The following is a 16,006-nucleotide window of genomic DNA, read 5'->3' on the forward strand; positions in this document are numbered from 1 at the left end:
TCAACACAAGACAATAAGACATCAAGCTCTCCTATCAATGATTACTAATTTTTCGTAAGAGAGTGAATAACCTGAGGTGCTGAAGCTGTTAGGGAATGAAAAGCTGGAAGCTGACGTGCTGACGCCTCCTTCTTCATACACATGATAAAAACAAAAAAAAAATCAGAGAAATCACTTGGAACATATCGGCATTACAAATTTACAATGCAAACAAGTAATGTCTTATCTTATAAGAGGAGAAGAGGATGAACCAGTCGCCTCCTTGTTCTTCATCTCTTCATCGCCTCAAAACATAACACAAAACAAAGACAACACGACAAGAAAACATATTAGAACTAACCACAAGTTATTTTTGTTCAACTTCTGTAACCAGATCAAATAAAATGCTTGTTGGATATTCTAACGAGTTCAACGGACACATTCACAATTTAAACTTCAGTAAGACAATCAGAGACAACAAACAATCACATGAATTTAATATGGTCTAAATATTCTAACGAATTCAACTAGAGACAGAGACCGAGACATAACATTCACATGAACTGTTCAACGGACAGATTCACAATTTATAAACAAATAAAACCAACCCAACCGAGACAGAGACATAACACACTCAAAAGACATCAACCTAAGCTAAACAACAAACATCACATGCAATACAACTATATCAGAGACAAAACAATTAAATAAAGAGACGAAACGGAGAAGGAAACGAACATGCATGCAGAGGAAAAACTCCGGTGGTGGATCTTAGAAGAATACAAGCTCCGGCGGTGGATCTATAAGAAGCTCCGGTGGTGGATCGAAGCAAATAAGCTCCAGAAGAGTCCAGCCTGCAAAAGAAGATGAGATAATTGGTTAGTGCCGACAAAATAGATCGACAACAAACAACAAGAATCTTTACCGGAGGAGATAAAAGGCGAACGGTAGACCAGAAGCATCAACGACCTAGAAACACGGTCACCGGAGCTCCTTCACACCCATCGCCTTCTTGTCGCACTCTCTCTCTCTCTCTCTCTCTCTCTCTCTCTCATTTCTTCAGGTGGAGGCAGAAAAGGAAATGGAAGAATTAGGGTTGCGGGACTAAGCGAAACCCGCAGGTCATCCTTGGCCCGTCCCTCTTTCGGCCCATACCGCACAGCTCCCGGCCCGCTCGTCCCGCAAAAAAACGGGCCTACTAAACCCCGGCCCAAACCCGCCCCGCAGCAGGCCTTCACAGACCCGGCCCGCGGACCAATCCCTCCTTTGACATCTCTAGCAGTGACCTCGTGATGATTAAATATTTTGTTTTGCTAAAGAATGATTTCCTCTTTAGCAGGTGTGTGAGGTCCTTCTCCGAGACCACCCCGACTTGCGCGAAGAATATGTTTTTTTCCTCCCTCGTTACTATAGAGAAGGGTGAGAGTGCAGTTGAAATAATAAGCTGCGATAATAAGTTATATATGTAATAAGGCTAAGTTGTAATCACTAATTTGTCGTTGAGTGGACGAGCGAGTAATTCATTTCAGTTAGCTTTCATCGTTTAAAGCAAAACTACCAAAATAAGCGGAATCGAAAACAACTTTTCAAATTATACATTCTTAAAAGGAACTAGTTGTGATCCTAACATTAACTGTCAAACTCCCTCACATAGTCACATTCCTCGTGCAACATCTCTCTTCAATCAACCGTACTGCGAATGGGTATCGAAGAAGGCCATCACAACGGGGAGAGGAAGCCCCTCACATGGTGCCAAACGTTCTTCACATCCTTCGTTTTTGTTTGTTTGGTAGCCTGTTTTATTTGTGGCATGGTTTATACGATCAAACTATCTTCTCGCAAAGAACCAGTTCCGAAGATAGAACTAGCTTCTATGGATTTCACGGTGCTTAATATTACAGACACTCGTTTAAGTGCAAAATGGGATTTGTCGATTCGGATCCCCGACGATCTACCTGGTAGCTATATATGTCTTCAAGGACACTTTCAAGCTTCCTTCATGTACAAGAATGTTACTCTTGCTATCTCAAGCCCACAAAAGTAAAGCATTTTAATTAAAAAAAATTATCTTTTTTAGTTTATATGATTTACTTTAACTTATCGAATCTTCTGCGTTATCAGATACAGCGATCTCAACTACAGCCAACCTCAGGTTCTTAGGGTTTTAGCGGGTGTCTCGGGAGAAGATATATATGGTTTGATAGGTAAAGATATAACTGAAGATATGAAAGAGAAGAAGGAAGTGCGGTTTGGTACTCGTTTTTATATCACTGATTGCAGGGAAAATACAACTGGTACTATGAGATATGCATGTGATGAAGTCACGTTGCGATTCGAACCAGGTTCCGAGATGAAGGCGGCTTTGTTTGGGATGAACCCTAGCTGCGTCAATTATTGACCTAACTCCACGTCATCGCCAGTTCATTGCCTTTTTTTTTTTTTTTTTTTTTTTTTTTTTTTTTTTTGATTGTTACGTTGGAAAATATTAGGGTTTTACTTAGGCTTTCTCTCGAAATAACAATATTTTTAATTGAATGATATTAAAAATCTTATAATGGGATCGATATTCAACTACAATCATTATCAAGAAATAAAAATAATAATGAAACTCAAAACCATAATTATCTAAAGAAAGAAACACAACATTAAAACGAATTAAAGGACATAACCATGTTTCAAAAAAATAAATAAGAGACATAACCTAAGCACCGGATGATAAGAGTAGGAAGTTCGGTGCATCACAAACTCTCTCGTACGTATTCTTCATTTCTTGTTGCGCTCCATGATATGTTCTCGTCTCTATCAAATCAAATTGTATAGAATAGGAGATGATGTTGATTCGGAACGAAGAGTAATGGACTCGGTCGTTGCTCTATCTCTTGTCAAATTATTCTAGTGCAAATATGTTGTCCTTGTAACTCAGCTCAGCAAATCGACCTAGAATCGTTTTGGGTTTAAATTAGAGACTGCGGGTTTTATCAAATAAGGAAAATAAAAGTAAAAACATGAAATTGGGCTGTCTTTTGTGGATTTTGGGAATTTGAGACTATGGATTAAGGCCTTTGAAAGATTACCATGGGCTATTAACAACAATCTATTTACCAAATTTATGCAAATATTTTTGGGCCCAAAGAAACAAAATCAGGAAAGGAACCAAATAAGAAAAGAGGATTTAAGCTTTTAATAAAAACAATAGGGGCATTCCGAGAATTGAACTCGGGACCTCTCGCACCCTAAGCGAGAATCATACCACTAGACCAAATGCCCACATTTATTAGCAATTTAACAGAAATTATTAAATACACAAATAAATCTGACAAAAATTATCCAAAATTCTCTTTAGTTTACCATTTTATCCAACGTATTAAAATAAGGTCGATAATCAAATTAACAAAATGTTATCTTGAACCGACAAAAACCAACATTTTTAAATAGTTTTTCTTTTTCTGCCAAAGAACTTTTTCAATGTTAGCTCTTGTTAATAAATCAGAATTTACAAATTTAGAATAACAAAGAAACACAAATCCATCTTAAATCCACAACATACAAATCTGCAAACAATTCTCTTTACATAAAAGATTCAAAAGAATTTTCCATAATCAAGAAAACGTCTAAGAATTGAATCTAATCTAGATTTGTATAAACTTTTAACAAACTGGCAAATTCTTCGTCGGATACAATTGAAAAGCCTCGAAGTTACTAATTCTAGCACATGACATGGATAGTTATACTTTTACATTACATTTCCTAGTTTGTCCTCAAAATCTCCAAACAATCACAAAATGACCACTAATCACAAGGTCCCAATCCAATCCCCTACCTCTGTGCCCTAATCAGCAATTAACCTCACCGGCTATAACCGGTAACCCAAACCTAACAACTGCTGTCTTTAACTTGTTTTTATTTTATTATTTATTTTTTTTCATCCATCGATACAAAATATGTTTCTACCGTATTTTGATGGCGAAGGTCTTGGTATTAAAAAAACAAAGGAAAATACGAATTAAAAAATGTTAAATGAATCGTAATTAATAATAATATGAATATGATATAATAATTAAATTACATTACGTAAAAAAACCCCTTACATAATAAGTCACACATTAAAAAGATTTTTTTAACTCTCGTCTTATAAGTTCCTCTTTTTCTTTCCATTACTTGGTGTTCTGCAAATTGTTTTTAAGTTTAAAGTCTTACTTGTTTGTTGTTGTTATTGTTGTCTCTCTGGTGGTGCTTCCGTGTGCGGTAAGAAGGGAAGCTTGTGCTTGTAGACTTGCCCTCTCTCTACAAAAATTCGGTAACTCTTACTTACGATCATCTTTATCCTCTTTGCGTTCTTATCTAGAAGCGCCGTAATGTGAAAGAGTAAAAAACAATCCGAAGATTTTAAGTTAAGATCGAGAATTCTCTCAGCTTCATTGTTTCTCGATTCTGCTTTGATTGTTCTCTGCTTGCTAGATCTACTCCTTGAGATTGCTTCCTAGTTCGATTTTTGATTGATTTTTCTACTGTTTTCAAAGATTTGATTTGTGGATAAAAAGAATAAAAGATGTCATCTTTGATTGAATTCAAATCCACATGAATCCTCTAAATTTGAAGAGCGTTTATCTTCTCGCTGTTAAATGTAAAATCTTGCGCTGATCTATTAACCAAAGTCTTTTAATCTTATCTTCTTCTTGTGTGATTAATGAAGCTAATAACTACAAATGATGGTTGGAGGAGGAAGTGCGCAGAAGCTAACTACTAATGATGCACTTGCTTACCTCAAGGCTGTTAAGGATAAGTTTCAAGACAAACGCGAAAAGTACGATGAGTTTCTTGAGGTCATGAAAGATTTTAAAGCTCAGAGGTATTTATTTATTTTTGGCTCTCTTTACTTCAGTTTCTGTCTTGTGGGAAAGCTAAAAAACCTGAGCTTGTTTTGAGTTTTGTAGAGTTGATACTAGTGGTGTTATCTTGAGGGTGAAAGAGCTGTTCAAAGGGAACCGAGAGCTGATCTTGGGTTTCAATACTTTCTTACCAAAGGGTTTCGAGATAACACTCTTACCCGAAGAAGATGACCAGCCTCCCCCTAAGAAACCTGTTGAGTTTGAAGAAGCTATTAGTTTCGTCAACAAGATTAAGGTTAGAGATTGCTCTTTGCTACTTTTTTGCTTCTAAAGTTTAATATCAATTTTTCTTTCTTCTGCAGACAAGGTTTCAGGGAGATGACCGTGTGTACAAATCTTTTTTAGACATTCTGAACATGTATAGAAAGGAAAACAAGTCCATTACTGAGGTCTATCAGGAGGTATGTTTGTAGCTTCTGTACACGTTTTAATGTTGTTTTAGTTGCACTTCTTGTCTTAAGTTTGATATGCTTATCTTTTGCAGGTGGCTATCCTTTTCCGGGACCATCACGATTTGCTTGTGGAGTTCACTCACTTTCTCCCTGATACTTCAGGAACCGCCTCTACTAATATTGATCCTGCAAAAATGTCTGTACGTGACCGAGGAAGCATTAAATCTCTTCCCACCATGCGTGACTCTGATAAGGTTCCTCTCTCTCTCTCTCTCTCTGTGTTCTTTTCTTCTCTTGAAGTGTTTTGTGTTCTACGCTTGATACTCAGAGCTGTCTCTTGTTTGCAGAAGGACCGGATCAATGACCTCAAAACGGAGCATATGGACATAGACCATGAAAGATCTTTGTTGAAAGAAAGCAAAGAAGACGTTAGACGCATTGACAAAAAGAATGATTACATGGATGGCAGAGACATGAAAGGCGATGGTATAGATAGCCAGAAAGAGCAGTTCCTCCTCGGTAAAAAGAAGCTGACACTAAGAGATAATGACTCTCCTGGAATCTCGAATCAGGCTAGAGAAGGAGGAGACAAGTTTCGTGGAGACATTGCCACTTCTTCTACTTATGATGATAAAGGTTAGCATGGAAAAGCAGATCTCTCAGTTTCCTTTATTCTATACTTATGATCGACTTTTTGTGATGACAGGCCATGTCCAAGAACTTGCTTTTGTCGATAGAGTGAAGGCGAAACTCAAAACCTCTGAGTACCAAGAGTTCTTGAGATGTCTTAATCTATTTTCAAAGGAAATTATCAGCCAACCAGAGTTGCAGTCTTTGGTATGTTTTTTATGTAAAATTGAAGAAGATTATGGTACTTACCTGTCATTGACACGTGGACATATATATTCATTCATGTATCAGGTGGGAGATTTGATTGGAGTGTATCCAGACCTTATTGAGGCCTTCAGAGTCTTTTTGGTTCAGTGTGAAAAGAATGGTAACTAAAGCAAACTTGTGCCTTCTCTTCTTACATCCTCCATTTAGATGTTAATGATTTGACCTTTTTTGTTTTTCTTTCTGCAGATGGATTACTCTCTGGTATCGTGACTAAAAGTAAGTCTAGCTGTTTTGATTGAGTGAGTTGAAACTTGAAAGAAATTGAATTTACTCTAACCACTTGGTTACTGTTGACTACAGAGTCCTTGTGGAGTGATGGCAAAGTTCCTCAGCCTACTAAGTCACAGGACAAGGATACAGAGCGAGAACGTGAAAAGGCTGAAAGGTTTAGAGAAAGAGACCGTGAGAAGGAGAGGCTCGAGAAGGCTGCAGCGAGCCAGAAATGGGCAAAGCCTATCAATGAGCTAGATCTCTCCAACTGTGAACAGTGCACTCCTAGTTATCGGTTGCTTCCAAAGAACGTATGTAATTATAGGCTTCTCCTCTTAGTTTATGTTCTTGCTTCAATAGTTACTTAATATTTGTTTTCTTGCAGTACCCAATCCCCATTGCAAGCCAGAAAATGGAGATTGGTAGCCAGGTGCTTAACGATCATTGGGTGTCTGTCACTTCGGGAAGTGAAGACTATTCATTTAAGCACATGCGCAAGAACCAGTACGAAGAGAGCCTCTTCAGATGTGAAGATGACAGGTTCAGTTGCAGAGCCTTCTGTTATTTGTTGAACATCTTCTTGGAATAGTTTGGTTTTGGTGAAAAAATGTGCTTATTTCAATGCTTTAGGTTTGAGCTAGACATGCTATTAGAGTCTGTGAACTCAGCTACCAATCGTGTGGAGGAGTTATTGGCAAAGATCAATAGCAATGAACTGAAAACAGACACTCCCATCTGTATTGAGGATCACCTCACAGGTAAAGTTTGAACTCAGCAAAGCTGTGTTATCCTCACACTCTTCTCTTGACTGATGGATATTGTTTTGTTGTTGTATTGGTTAGCTCTAAACATAAGGTGCATAGAACGTTTATACGGTGACCACGGGCTGGACGTGTTGGATCTGTTAAAGAAGAATGCTTATCTTGCTTTACCTGTAATACTGACTCGTTTGAAGCAGAAGCAAGAAGAGTGGATAAGGTGTCGCTCTGATTTTAACAAAGTGTGGGCTGACATATACACCAAGAACTACCACAGATCACTTGATCATCGCAGTTTTTATTTCAAACAGCAAGACTCAAAGAATCTGAGCACAAAAGGTTTGAAAAAAATACTATACGAGCAATCTACCTACAAATGTGTATACAGTTTTCTCATGTACCACTTTCATTGCAGCGTTGCTGGCAGAGATAAAGGAGATCGCTGAAAAGAAGAGAGCAGAAGATGATGCACTTCTCGCTCTCGCGGCTGGAAACAGACGAACTGTTTGCTCCAACATGAGTTTTGATTATCCAGATCCTGATCTTCACGAGGATCTGTACCAGCTGATCAAGTATTCATGTGGAGAAATGTGTTCAACCGAACAGTTGGATAAGGTGATGAAGGTGTGGACAGAGTTTTTGGAACCAATGTTTGGTGTTCCTTCTCGCCCTCAAGGTGCTGAAGACCTAGAAGATGCTGTCAAGTCTACTACGAACCTGAGCGAGTGCAGTCCGCAAAATGTAGTTACTATGGCCAATAATGGCACTCGAAAAGCTAGTGATTTGGATAGAGATGTCACTGCTGGTAAAACTGCAGATGCCTTATTACGTGACAACGCTAAGAAAGATAAAATGCCGAAGAATCTAACCACACCTGAGGAAAGACCTGAAACCAAACAAGCTGTTTCTATTGAACGTGTGCATAGCTCAACTACACCGCTTGTAGATGGATTGCTATCTCAAAGGAATGGTAAACACTTTAGACTTTGCTTGATAAGAATACACTTCAAATCTTTCTTGTTTGTGGATGGTGAATGGTATCTTTCCTTTTTTTAACTTGACCAGGGGTTAGCAATAGTAATCCTAAACCTACTGCGTTGGCCAGTGGAATGGAGATGGAGATGAAGCCGAACCATGTAAACGGGCCACGGGTGGAGGTGTTTCCAAATGGGACAGTGGCGGAGACATCAACTAATCAAAGACCTAACGAAGTGTCTGCCAAAGTGGAAAGAGAAGAGGGTGAACTTTCCCCCACAGGAGATTTTGAGGAAGATAACTTTGCAGAGAATGACTTGGAGCCTCTCAGCAATGGTAAAGATGGTAGCAGAGAGAATGATGGTAATGCGGTTGATGAAGGTGATGAAAGTGCACCAAGATCATCGGACGTCAGCGGAAACACATCTCAGAATGGTGATGTTTCCGGAACCGAGTCTGGTGATGGTGAAGGTTGTTACCCCGAAGATGATAACAAGGCAGAAAGTGAAGGTGAGGCTGAAGAAGAAGAAGAAGAAGAAGGTATGTCTGATGCACATGATGATGCTAAAGGTGATAATAGGCCTGTGTTGCCCATATCTGTGCGTAACCTGCTGCACGTGAAGCCTCTGGCGAAGTACGTCCCTCCGGCGTTATGCGATAAGGACAACAAAGATGTTACCAACTCCAGAGTCTTCTATGGGAATGACTCCTGTTACGTTCTTTTCAGGCTTCATCAGGTAAACATATCATTTCAAATCAATGGGGCTGGCTGGATGTGAGGCTAACGTTTTGTTTTTACTTGTAAACAGATTCTGTATGACAGAATACTATCAGCAAAGATCAATTCGTCTTGTCCAGAAAGGATGTGGAAGACCTCAAACTCAGCAAACCCTGCAGATTCCTACTCCAGGTGATTTTGTGTGAAAAAATGTGGTTGCATCTTTGTTGCTTCTTACACATCTAGTTTCGTTGTTGGAACAGATTCATGAATGCTCTCTACAACTTGCTTGATGGCACGTCTGATAATCCAAAGTTTGAAGATGACTGCCGAGCAATAATTGGGACACAGTCATATGTTCTCTTCACATTGGACAAACTGATCTATAAGCTCATCAAGCATGTAGGTTCCTCCTTTTTGGTGTATAGTTTCTCTTCTCTTTGACTTGTGACTCAACTAAGCAATGTGATCTTTTTCAGCTCCAAGCAGTAGCAGCTGATGAGATGGACAACAAGCTACACCAGCTATACTTATATGAGAAGTCCAGAAAGCCTGAAAAATATCTTGACGCTGTTTATTATGACAACGCTCGTGTTCTCCTTCCTGATGAAGATATATACCGCATTGAATGTGTAAGAATCATCACTTCCACAGTTTTGAAACAAAGCTGGCTTATGATCCAGGAACTTCATAGTTTATGCTTTTTATTGCTGCAGGAACTGTCGACACCGACAAAACTATCTATCCAGCTTCTGAACTACGGACATGATAAGCCTGATGTGACTTCCATATCCATGGACCAAACTTTTGCAGCTTACCTCCACAATAAATTCCTTTCCAGTCAACCTAATGTGAAGGAGAATCCTCGAATCTATCTAAACCGGTAAGTATATAGACCATTGACAAAGAACTCATAGTAAGATGGGGGTAACTAATTAGATGCTCTGTTCTTTTTCCCCTAGGAATAAGCGTAAAAATGGTGAGGATCAAGTTAAGATTAGTAACGGTTTGGAGTGTAAGATAACCTGCAGTTCTTCAAAGGTACAGTGCTTTGTTTTTCTTGCGTAACACTATGACAACGACTGTTTTTTATAAAGCAATTGTTGCGGTGTATATCCTGCAGGTCTCCTATGTATTCGACACAGAGGATGTTTTGCATCGTGTTAAGAGGAAGAAGGTTTCAAACCAAAGCAGACAAGACCCTGCTGTTGCCAGTGGTTCTTCAATCAGGCAAAGAAGGATACAAAGTTACCAAAAACTTCTCACCGGCCAATGACCTTTCTCACACTTGCCACTGTTGAACAGAGCAACTTCTCACGCTTTTAAAGACATTCTTTTGGTTGATATACTCAGCATTGAGCTTTGTCGGAAGAGAGGAATACTGGAAGGGATTAGCTTCCACAGTTGTGTATATAAAGCTTTTGTATGTTGTAACATTAACTCAAAAGTCATCTCTTGTTTGGTCCTATTCTTTCCAACATTAATCACCTGAATGAAAATTTGTTTTATATCGTTACAAGTGCAGCTCATGCTCTAATGTGTCTTTGCCAATGGTTCACTAAAGACAGAGCTAACGTGGAGCTTCTTTAACCGGCAAGCTCGCTGATTGGTGGACGGTCCATGATATCTGCTGCAGCTGCTGCACTACGTTGCAGCGTGGGGTCAATATCAGGCAACTTAGGAATCTGAGCCAAGAGATCAATGGTGCGTCGTAACAGGCGAGCAAGATCACCTTCGTCCATTGCACATTCCATCATCATTTCTTTCCAACTTAATCCAGAAGCCCAAGCTTCAACCATACCAGAGAACTGAACATCCAAACAACAAGAAATCTCAACCTCATGCTTCTCTTGAAGCTTTATAAGCGAGCTTCTTTGCTCTTCTAAGAAATTAACCACGTCTACTACTGTATCAGACGGTTCGTATATGTAGTTGTTGTCTCTCCACGGTCGAACTTTAATGCCTTCGGAGACTAAACTCGCGCATACGCCAGCTAGCTGAGGCGGCTTGAGATCGACAAGGACTTTGTTCCGGAGCACCATTGCGAGCCAGAGCTCGTTCTCTCCTCGGATAGCAGCAGCAGTTTCACCCAGAGGAAATATCAAGTGTGTGTTAATGTCCAAAGCTCTGCTCTCGTGAATCACATTGCTTATGCGCATGAAGTCCTTCCAACCAGACGGTTCGATCTGCTCTAAACGGTTTATGAGACGTCTCGATCTCGCCTTGAGCCGTTTCATCTTGTCAACCGTCAGCTTAGCGTTCTCTAGAATTTTCTTGTATTCTCTGAACCCTGCTGATCTTGATATCCTCTTCTTCAGACGCGACACTTTGCTTCTTTGTTCCTTGTATTGCTCCGCGGCGTTGTCATACTCTTGGGACATGTGCAACACCTCGTCTTCTTCGGAGAGGCTGCTTAGGACAGGTACGTTTAAACTCCAGGACCATGTCTCTAGAGATCCCTCCATTCTCCACATACTTCCAAGTTCGGATTCGGATAGTTTATCCCACTGCATATCTGCTTTGTCGAGAAGAGCCTTCATGATTTCTCGAGGCAAAGCGTCTCCTATTGCTAAGGCAGTGTTGGGGAAACCAGTTCTGTAAACAGTCCTTATCCATTTCTCAGTGAAGAGATACCACGAGTTATCAGAGCCAAGAGCCACATAGTAAGATGGTTCAACAATAGGCTCATCAGCCGCCGGTTCATCCTCGATAACATTCAGTGCAAAAGACTCATCCAAAGACATCATCTTCTGAAGCTTTGAACCGTTAAACGAATCGATATGCCCCAAGTAAACCGCGGGGACTGACTGCTGCATCCCTTCGGAATCTCTGAACTCCAAACATATAAACGGTAAGTTTCCGTCTTCCATCCCTTTCAGAAGCGGTTTTAATGCTGAGAACCTTTCGAGTTCCATCCTTTTTCGAAATTCAGTACGCTTGCGTTTCTCTTCACGCAGCTCTCCCTGAAGCGCAGTGATCTCCTTGTACTGATTCGCTGACAGAAGCTTCCTACTCTTCTTATCTATCGCCTCGTCGCTTATCTCCGACGTCAGAATCTCGATCTTCTTGTCGATTTCAGCGAGTTCCTCCTTGGCAGCAACCATCACGTTGCTGCTCACATAGTTTCCAAAACTCTTCTCAACTAACTTCTTGGCTTCTTCCAGACTTCTCCCAGCTTGCAAGACTTTCCCGTCCTCGGTCCCATTCGATTTACGAGTAACTTTTGAACCAGCTACAAGATTCAACACCATTCCATACGAAGCAGTAAACTGCGACACGAGAGGCTTTACTCCAGCGAAGACAAGTTTGCAGCACTCTTCAGCGCCTTCGAAAGCAGTCTGAACCAGCACAGTGTAGCCCTTGTCATCAATCCCTCTCCGTCCAGCACGCCCCGCCATCTGGAACAATTCGTTAGGACCCAACTGTATTCTTTCATTACCAGCCTTCTTTGTCAGAGACGAAATAACAGCCGTTCTTGCCGGCATGTTTATTCCGGCAGCAAGTGTCTCGGTGGCGAAGACAACCTTAACAAGTCCTCTCTGAAACAGCTCCTCGATGAATGATTTCCAAAGAGGTAGACATCCTGCATGATGTGCAGCGATTCCCCTTAGCAGCCCTTTCTCTGCACTCTCTCTCACTGCATCTGGGTAAAGAACACGAAACTTCCTCAGGGCCAGCTCAACTTCACCTTTCTCGCAATCATCTAAAAGCTGAAAATTCTCAACGTACTGTACAGCTGCGTCACATCCTCTGCGGTTGAAAATGAACCATATCGCTGGTAACATATCTTTTCCCTGGAGATGCCATAACGTGTCGCTGATTTGAGGCACCTAAAAGTCAAGGCTCGGCTCAGTTATTAACTTATCATATGAGAAGTTTTAAAATCATTAGGAAGCATAATAAGACCTGTGAACGGCGGATCTTGTTTATCTCATTCTTTGTAAGAGGATAATCAGAAATGTTCACGAGGCTGTTGTAGCTCGTATCACCTCCTCGTTTTCTTGACCTCCTTCCCCTACGGCCATCGTCGTCATCACGATATCTAGCTTCGGAAGCAGACATTTGCAAATAATTGAGAGACAGCTTCCTGCTTCAACAAAATAAAAGCGTCTTCCAATTAAATATCAGAGAGAGATATTCTACACTACATGTTGATGATAAAAGCATAGAGATGAACAAGTTACCTATTCACATGTATCCCCTTCTCATCAAGCAGAGGTAGTAAAGAATGTTTTGTTGAGAAGTACCAAGTTAATGGAACCGGGCGTCTTGTCGAAGTCACCAACTCAGTCTTACCATGTATCTGAGGACAGAAGCCAGCACGTCTTAGATAACTTGATAATGGAAAAGCTTGTAATGGATTCCCTTAAGGAAGATGTCTAGAGACTCACCTCACCAATCCAACCAGCTAATTCATCTGGGTTTGCAACAGTGGCTGATAGACATATAAGTTGAACCTCCTTTGGGCAATAAATAACCTGACAGGATCCAAGTGAGACACTAAACTAATAAACCTTTAGAGGAAAAGAAAAGAGAAATGGTTGAAGAAGAAGAAGAAGAAGAACTCACAATCTCTTCCCACACAGTTCCTCTAGAAATGTCGCTTAAATAATGAACCTCATCCAAAACAATCGCATCAACATGAAAAAGTCCAGTTCCTGAAGAAGCCATTCCAACACTAAAAATTCCCACACAAAAATCAGTGTTAGGCCACAGACTCAGAGTTAACAGTGTTCCCAACGAGAAACACCTACCTTTGATACAACATGTTGCGGAGAATCTCGGTAGTCATGATCACAATCTGAGCATCTTTGTTGATAGCAGAGTCACCAGTGAGTAAACCAACGTTATCATCACCAAACGTCTCCCTACAAAAATATCAACAATTATAGTTGCTTTCACACAACCATGGTTCTAAAAATCGGTCTAGGCAGCAAATCGAATCTAACCCGAAAAGATTTTTTTTTTTAAATTCAGTCTAAACATTCAAAAAGTCGCCTAAATAACAACCTTCTCTAGCGATTTATTGCAGACAAACATACTCATTAAACTTAATGGGAATCACCTAAACTCGCGGAACTTTTGATTAGAGAGTGCTTTAAGAGGCGTAGTGTAGAACAACCGCCGACCTCGAGCCACCGTGGCAACAGCTGCTGCTTCAGCTATCAGAGTCTTGCCACTACTAGTCGGAGCAGAAACCACCACTGAAGAGCCTCTCAGAAACGCCTCAATAGCCAACCTCTGCCTCAAAACGACGCAGTTTCAGATTCACATAGAGTGATTGATAATAGAGATAGTAAAGCTGATTGATACCTGAAACTTGTCGATTCGGAAGTCGTAGATGGAAACGAGCTCGTCGATATCAATCATCTCGACTCCGAAATCTCTAACGAGGCTGCGAAGCTTCTCCACTCTCTGCCACCTAAGCTCCACGCGCTGCCGAGAGGATTCCGGCGGCGAATCGACCGGGAACTCGGACTCGTCGTCGTCGTCGGTGTTACGAGTTTCGTCGTCGTACTCGTCTGCAGCTTCGTCGTCATCTTCGTCCTCTTCTTCTTCGTCGTCGTCTTCCTCGTCGTAGTCCTCGGAGAGCTGAGACTGAGACGGTGATAGAGAATTCAAGGATTTGAAAGAGAGTTGGCTTGAACGGAGGATTAGGGGTCTGGTGAAGCGGAAGGTTGGGGAATGAGAGAGAGGAGAAGGGAAGTGGAAGAATTTGAAGGAGGAAGAAGGTGTGAGGGAGACGACGGGGAGAGTGTTCGTGTTCATGTTCATGTTCCTCTAGGGAGGGCTTTGGAGATTGTATTTTTTGGCCTTTTGGATATTACACCCAATAAATTATTTCCGATTTTCCAAGATATTATTACGTACACGATTGATATTTTGAATTTATATGATTTAATAAGACATTTCTCTTCAAAAAAATTGTATAAAAAATATTTGAAATGCTGAATGAAAAAAAAAATGTTGACAGCTGTGGGATTTGAACCCACGCCCTTTCGGACCAGAGCCTAAATCTGGCGCCTTAGACCACTCGGCCAAACTGTCATTTGATTAGTTAAACCTTTTGTCGTTATATCTACAAAAAATGTATTTAGTTTGAAATGCAAGTTGTAAGAGTTGAGCCCAGTGTACGTCTCTTTGATTTTGGTCAAATCTGTCCAGAATCAATGAACTAGCTGAGGAGTTACTTCAAGCTTTCTATTGCTCGATCTTCACAGTAGAGTTTGTTTTTTGTTTTCTTCTTCTAAAAAATCGATTAAAAAATATGAAGAGTAATTTTTAAGTTTGATTTTTAAAAATACTAAGGTGCTTGTAAAGCAAGTTTGCTTGAAAGCCACAATGTCTAGAAGTAAAGTGTAATTGGGAGTTATCAAGCGTCAAGTAGCTGTTTGTTTCTCTATCTGTCATCTCCATCCAGATGATCCATTTGTACGATCTATTCAAATGATCCATTCAGATTTTTGGGATTGTTTGTTTGTCCATCCAGATGGAATTCATTTAGATGAATCATCTAAATAAATTTTATGTTTGTTTCTTTATTTTCATTTCCATCCAAATGAGTTTAGTAAACAAATTACCAAAATATCATTGTCTTGATTTAATCATATGTTAAAACTTACTACAATAATAACTTCTAATAAACAAAAAAAATGATAAGCATATATTTGAAAAAAAAAACTTTAGAGTCTCAAACTAAAAGAGTAGTAATAATAAACCGACTGTAACTTCGGTAGAGATGTCAATTGGACACACTGTCTATTGGTTACCGATGTCCAAGCCCATTTGGACTAACCAAATTAGACCAATAAATAAAGCTGTCCAGTTGGTCGAAACCCAATAAACTCCAAATCCAATGGGCTTAAACCAAATGGACATGGACGGCCCAATGTATAAAAAATCCTAGGGTTTCCAATGAAAATCACTCTTTTTTTTCGGCTCTCGTCTCTGCGACTCTCATCTCTGATTCCCGTTCTCTCCTTTGCGACTCTCATCTCTGCGACTCTCCGTTCTCTCTCCCCTCGGCGTCTTAATCCTCTCTCTCTCTCTCTCTCTCGCGAGTCGCGACTCTGATTGTGTACAGCTTCTCAGTGACTCTCTCTCTCTCGGCGTCTCGATCCGCCTCTCTCTCTCTCTCAGCGTCTCGATCATCTCTCTCTCTTTCTCGCGAGCCGTGACTCTCGATCC

At 40.4% G+C, this 16,006-nt stretch overlaps 3 protein-coding genes and 2 non-coding genes across 5 annotated transcripts; 2 read left to right on the top strand and 3 right to left on the bottom strand.

Annotated features, from left to right (window-relative positions):
* Positions 1-1,678: 1,678 nt before the first annotated feature.
* On the top strand, positions 1,679-2,402 carry LOC106298079. The gene is made up of 2 exons (XM_013734177.1): positions 1,679-2,019; positions 2,101-2,402. Exons 1-2 carry the CDS (start codon positions 1,679-1,681, stop codon positions 2,375-2,377), a joined length of 618 nt encoding a protein of 205 aa, XP_013589631.1. The 3' UTR covers positions 2,378-2,402.
* Positions 2,403-3,174: 772 nt separating this feature from the next.
* On the bottom strand, positions 3,175-3,246 carry TRNAP-AGG. The gene has a single exon. It is a non-coding gene; the product is annotated as a tRNA-Pro (tRNA).
* An 861-nt stretch (positions 3,247-4,107) lies between these two features.
* Positions 4,108-10,328, top strand: LOC106299833 (paired amphipathic helix protein Sin3-like 4). Its single transcript, XM_013735837.1, has 21 exons — positions 4,108-4,276; positions 4,673-4,828; positions 4,914-5,103; positions 5,171-5,269; positions 5,353-5,514; positions 5,608-5,896; positions 5,967-6,097; positions 6,182-6,257; positions 6,344-6,373; positions 6,458-6,678; positions 6,753-6,907; positions 6,998-7,125; positions 7,210-7,464; positions 7,541-8,095; positions 8,191-8,837; positions 8,910-9,010; positions 9,082-9,220; positions 9,298-9,450; positions 9,535-9,701; positions 9,781-9,859; positions 9,942-10,328. Exons 2-21 carry the CDS (start codon positions 4,686-4,688, stop codon positions 10,092-10,094), a joined length of 3,873 nt encoding a protein of 1,290 aa, XP_013591291.1. The 5' UTR covers positions 4,108-4,276; positions 4,673-4,685; the 3' UTR covers positions 10,095-10,328.
* LOC106299834 (DEAD-box ATP-dependent RNA helicase ISE2, chloroplastic) lies at positions 10,228-14,645 on the bottom strand. Its single transcript, XM_013735838.1, has 8 exons — positions 14,132-14,645; positions 13,884-14,059; positions 13,573-13,686; positions 13,388-13,496; positions 13,210-13,296; positions 13,003-13,121; positions 12,725-12,905; positions 10,228-12,648 (listed from the first exon to the last, which is right to left on the bottom strand). The coding sequence occupies exons 1-8, from the start codon at positions 14,591-14,593 to the stop codon at positions 10,405-10,407; spliced, it is 3,492 nt and encodes a 1,163-aa protein (XP_013591292.1). The 5' UTR covers positions 14,594-14,645; the 3' UTR covers positions 10,228-10,404.
* A 141-nt stretch (positions 14,646-14,786) lies between these two features.
* Positions 14,787-14,866, bottom strand: TRNAL-UAG. The gene has a single exon. It is a non-coding gene; the product is annotated as a tRNA-Leu (tRNA).
* Positions 14,867-16,006: the final 1,140 nt, after the last annotated feature.

This window comes from Brassica oleracea, chromosome C6, assembly GCF_000695525.1.
Source record: "Brassica oleracea var. oleracea cultivar TO1000 chromosome C6, BOL, whole genome shotgun sequence".
Lineage (NCBI taxonomy): Eukaryota > Viridiplantae > Streptophyta > Magnoliopsida > Brassicales > Brassicaceae > Brassica > Brassica oleracea.

Coding starts and splice junctions, on each gene's coding strand:
- LOC106299834 (XM_013735838.1), bottom strand. CDS start 14,593: ATGAACATGAACACGAACACTCTCCCCGTCGTCTCCCTCACACCTTCT. Junction 13,122..13,209: donor TAGCTGGTTGGATTGGTGAG/GTGAGTCTCTAG, acceptor TTCTGTCCTCAG/ATACATGGTAAGACTGAGTT. Junction 12,649..12,724: donor ACAAGATCCGCCGTTCACAG/GTCTTATTATGC, acceptor CTTGACTTTTAG/GTGCCTCAAATCAGCGACAC.
- LOC106298079 (XM_013734177.1), top strand. CDS start 1,679: ATGGGTATCGAAGAAGGCCATCACAACGGGGAGAGGAAGCCCCTCACA. Junction 2,020..2,100: donor GCTATCTCAAGCCCACAAAA/GTAAAGCATTTT, acceptor CTGCGTTATCAG/ATACAGCGATCTCAACTACA.
- LOC106299833 (XM_013735837.1), top strand. CDS start 4,686: ATGATGGTTGGAGGAGGAAGTGCGCAGAAGCTAACTACTAATGATGCA. Junction 6,374..6,457: donor CTCTGGTATCGTGACTAAAA/GTAAGTCTAGCT, acceptor TGTTGACTACAG/AGTCCTTGTGGAGTGATGGC. Junction 7,126..7,209: donor TATTGAGGATCACCTCACAG/GTAAAGTTTGAA, acceptor TGTATTGGTTAG/CTCTAAACATAAGGTGCATA.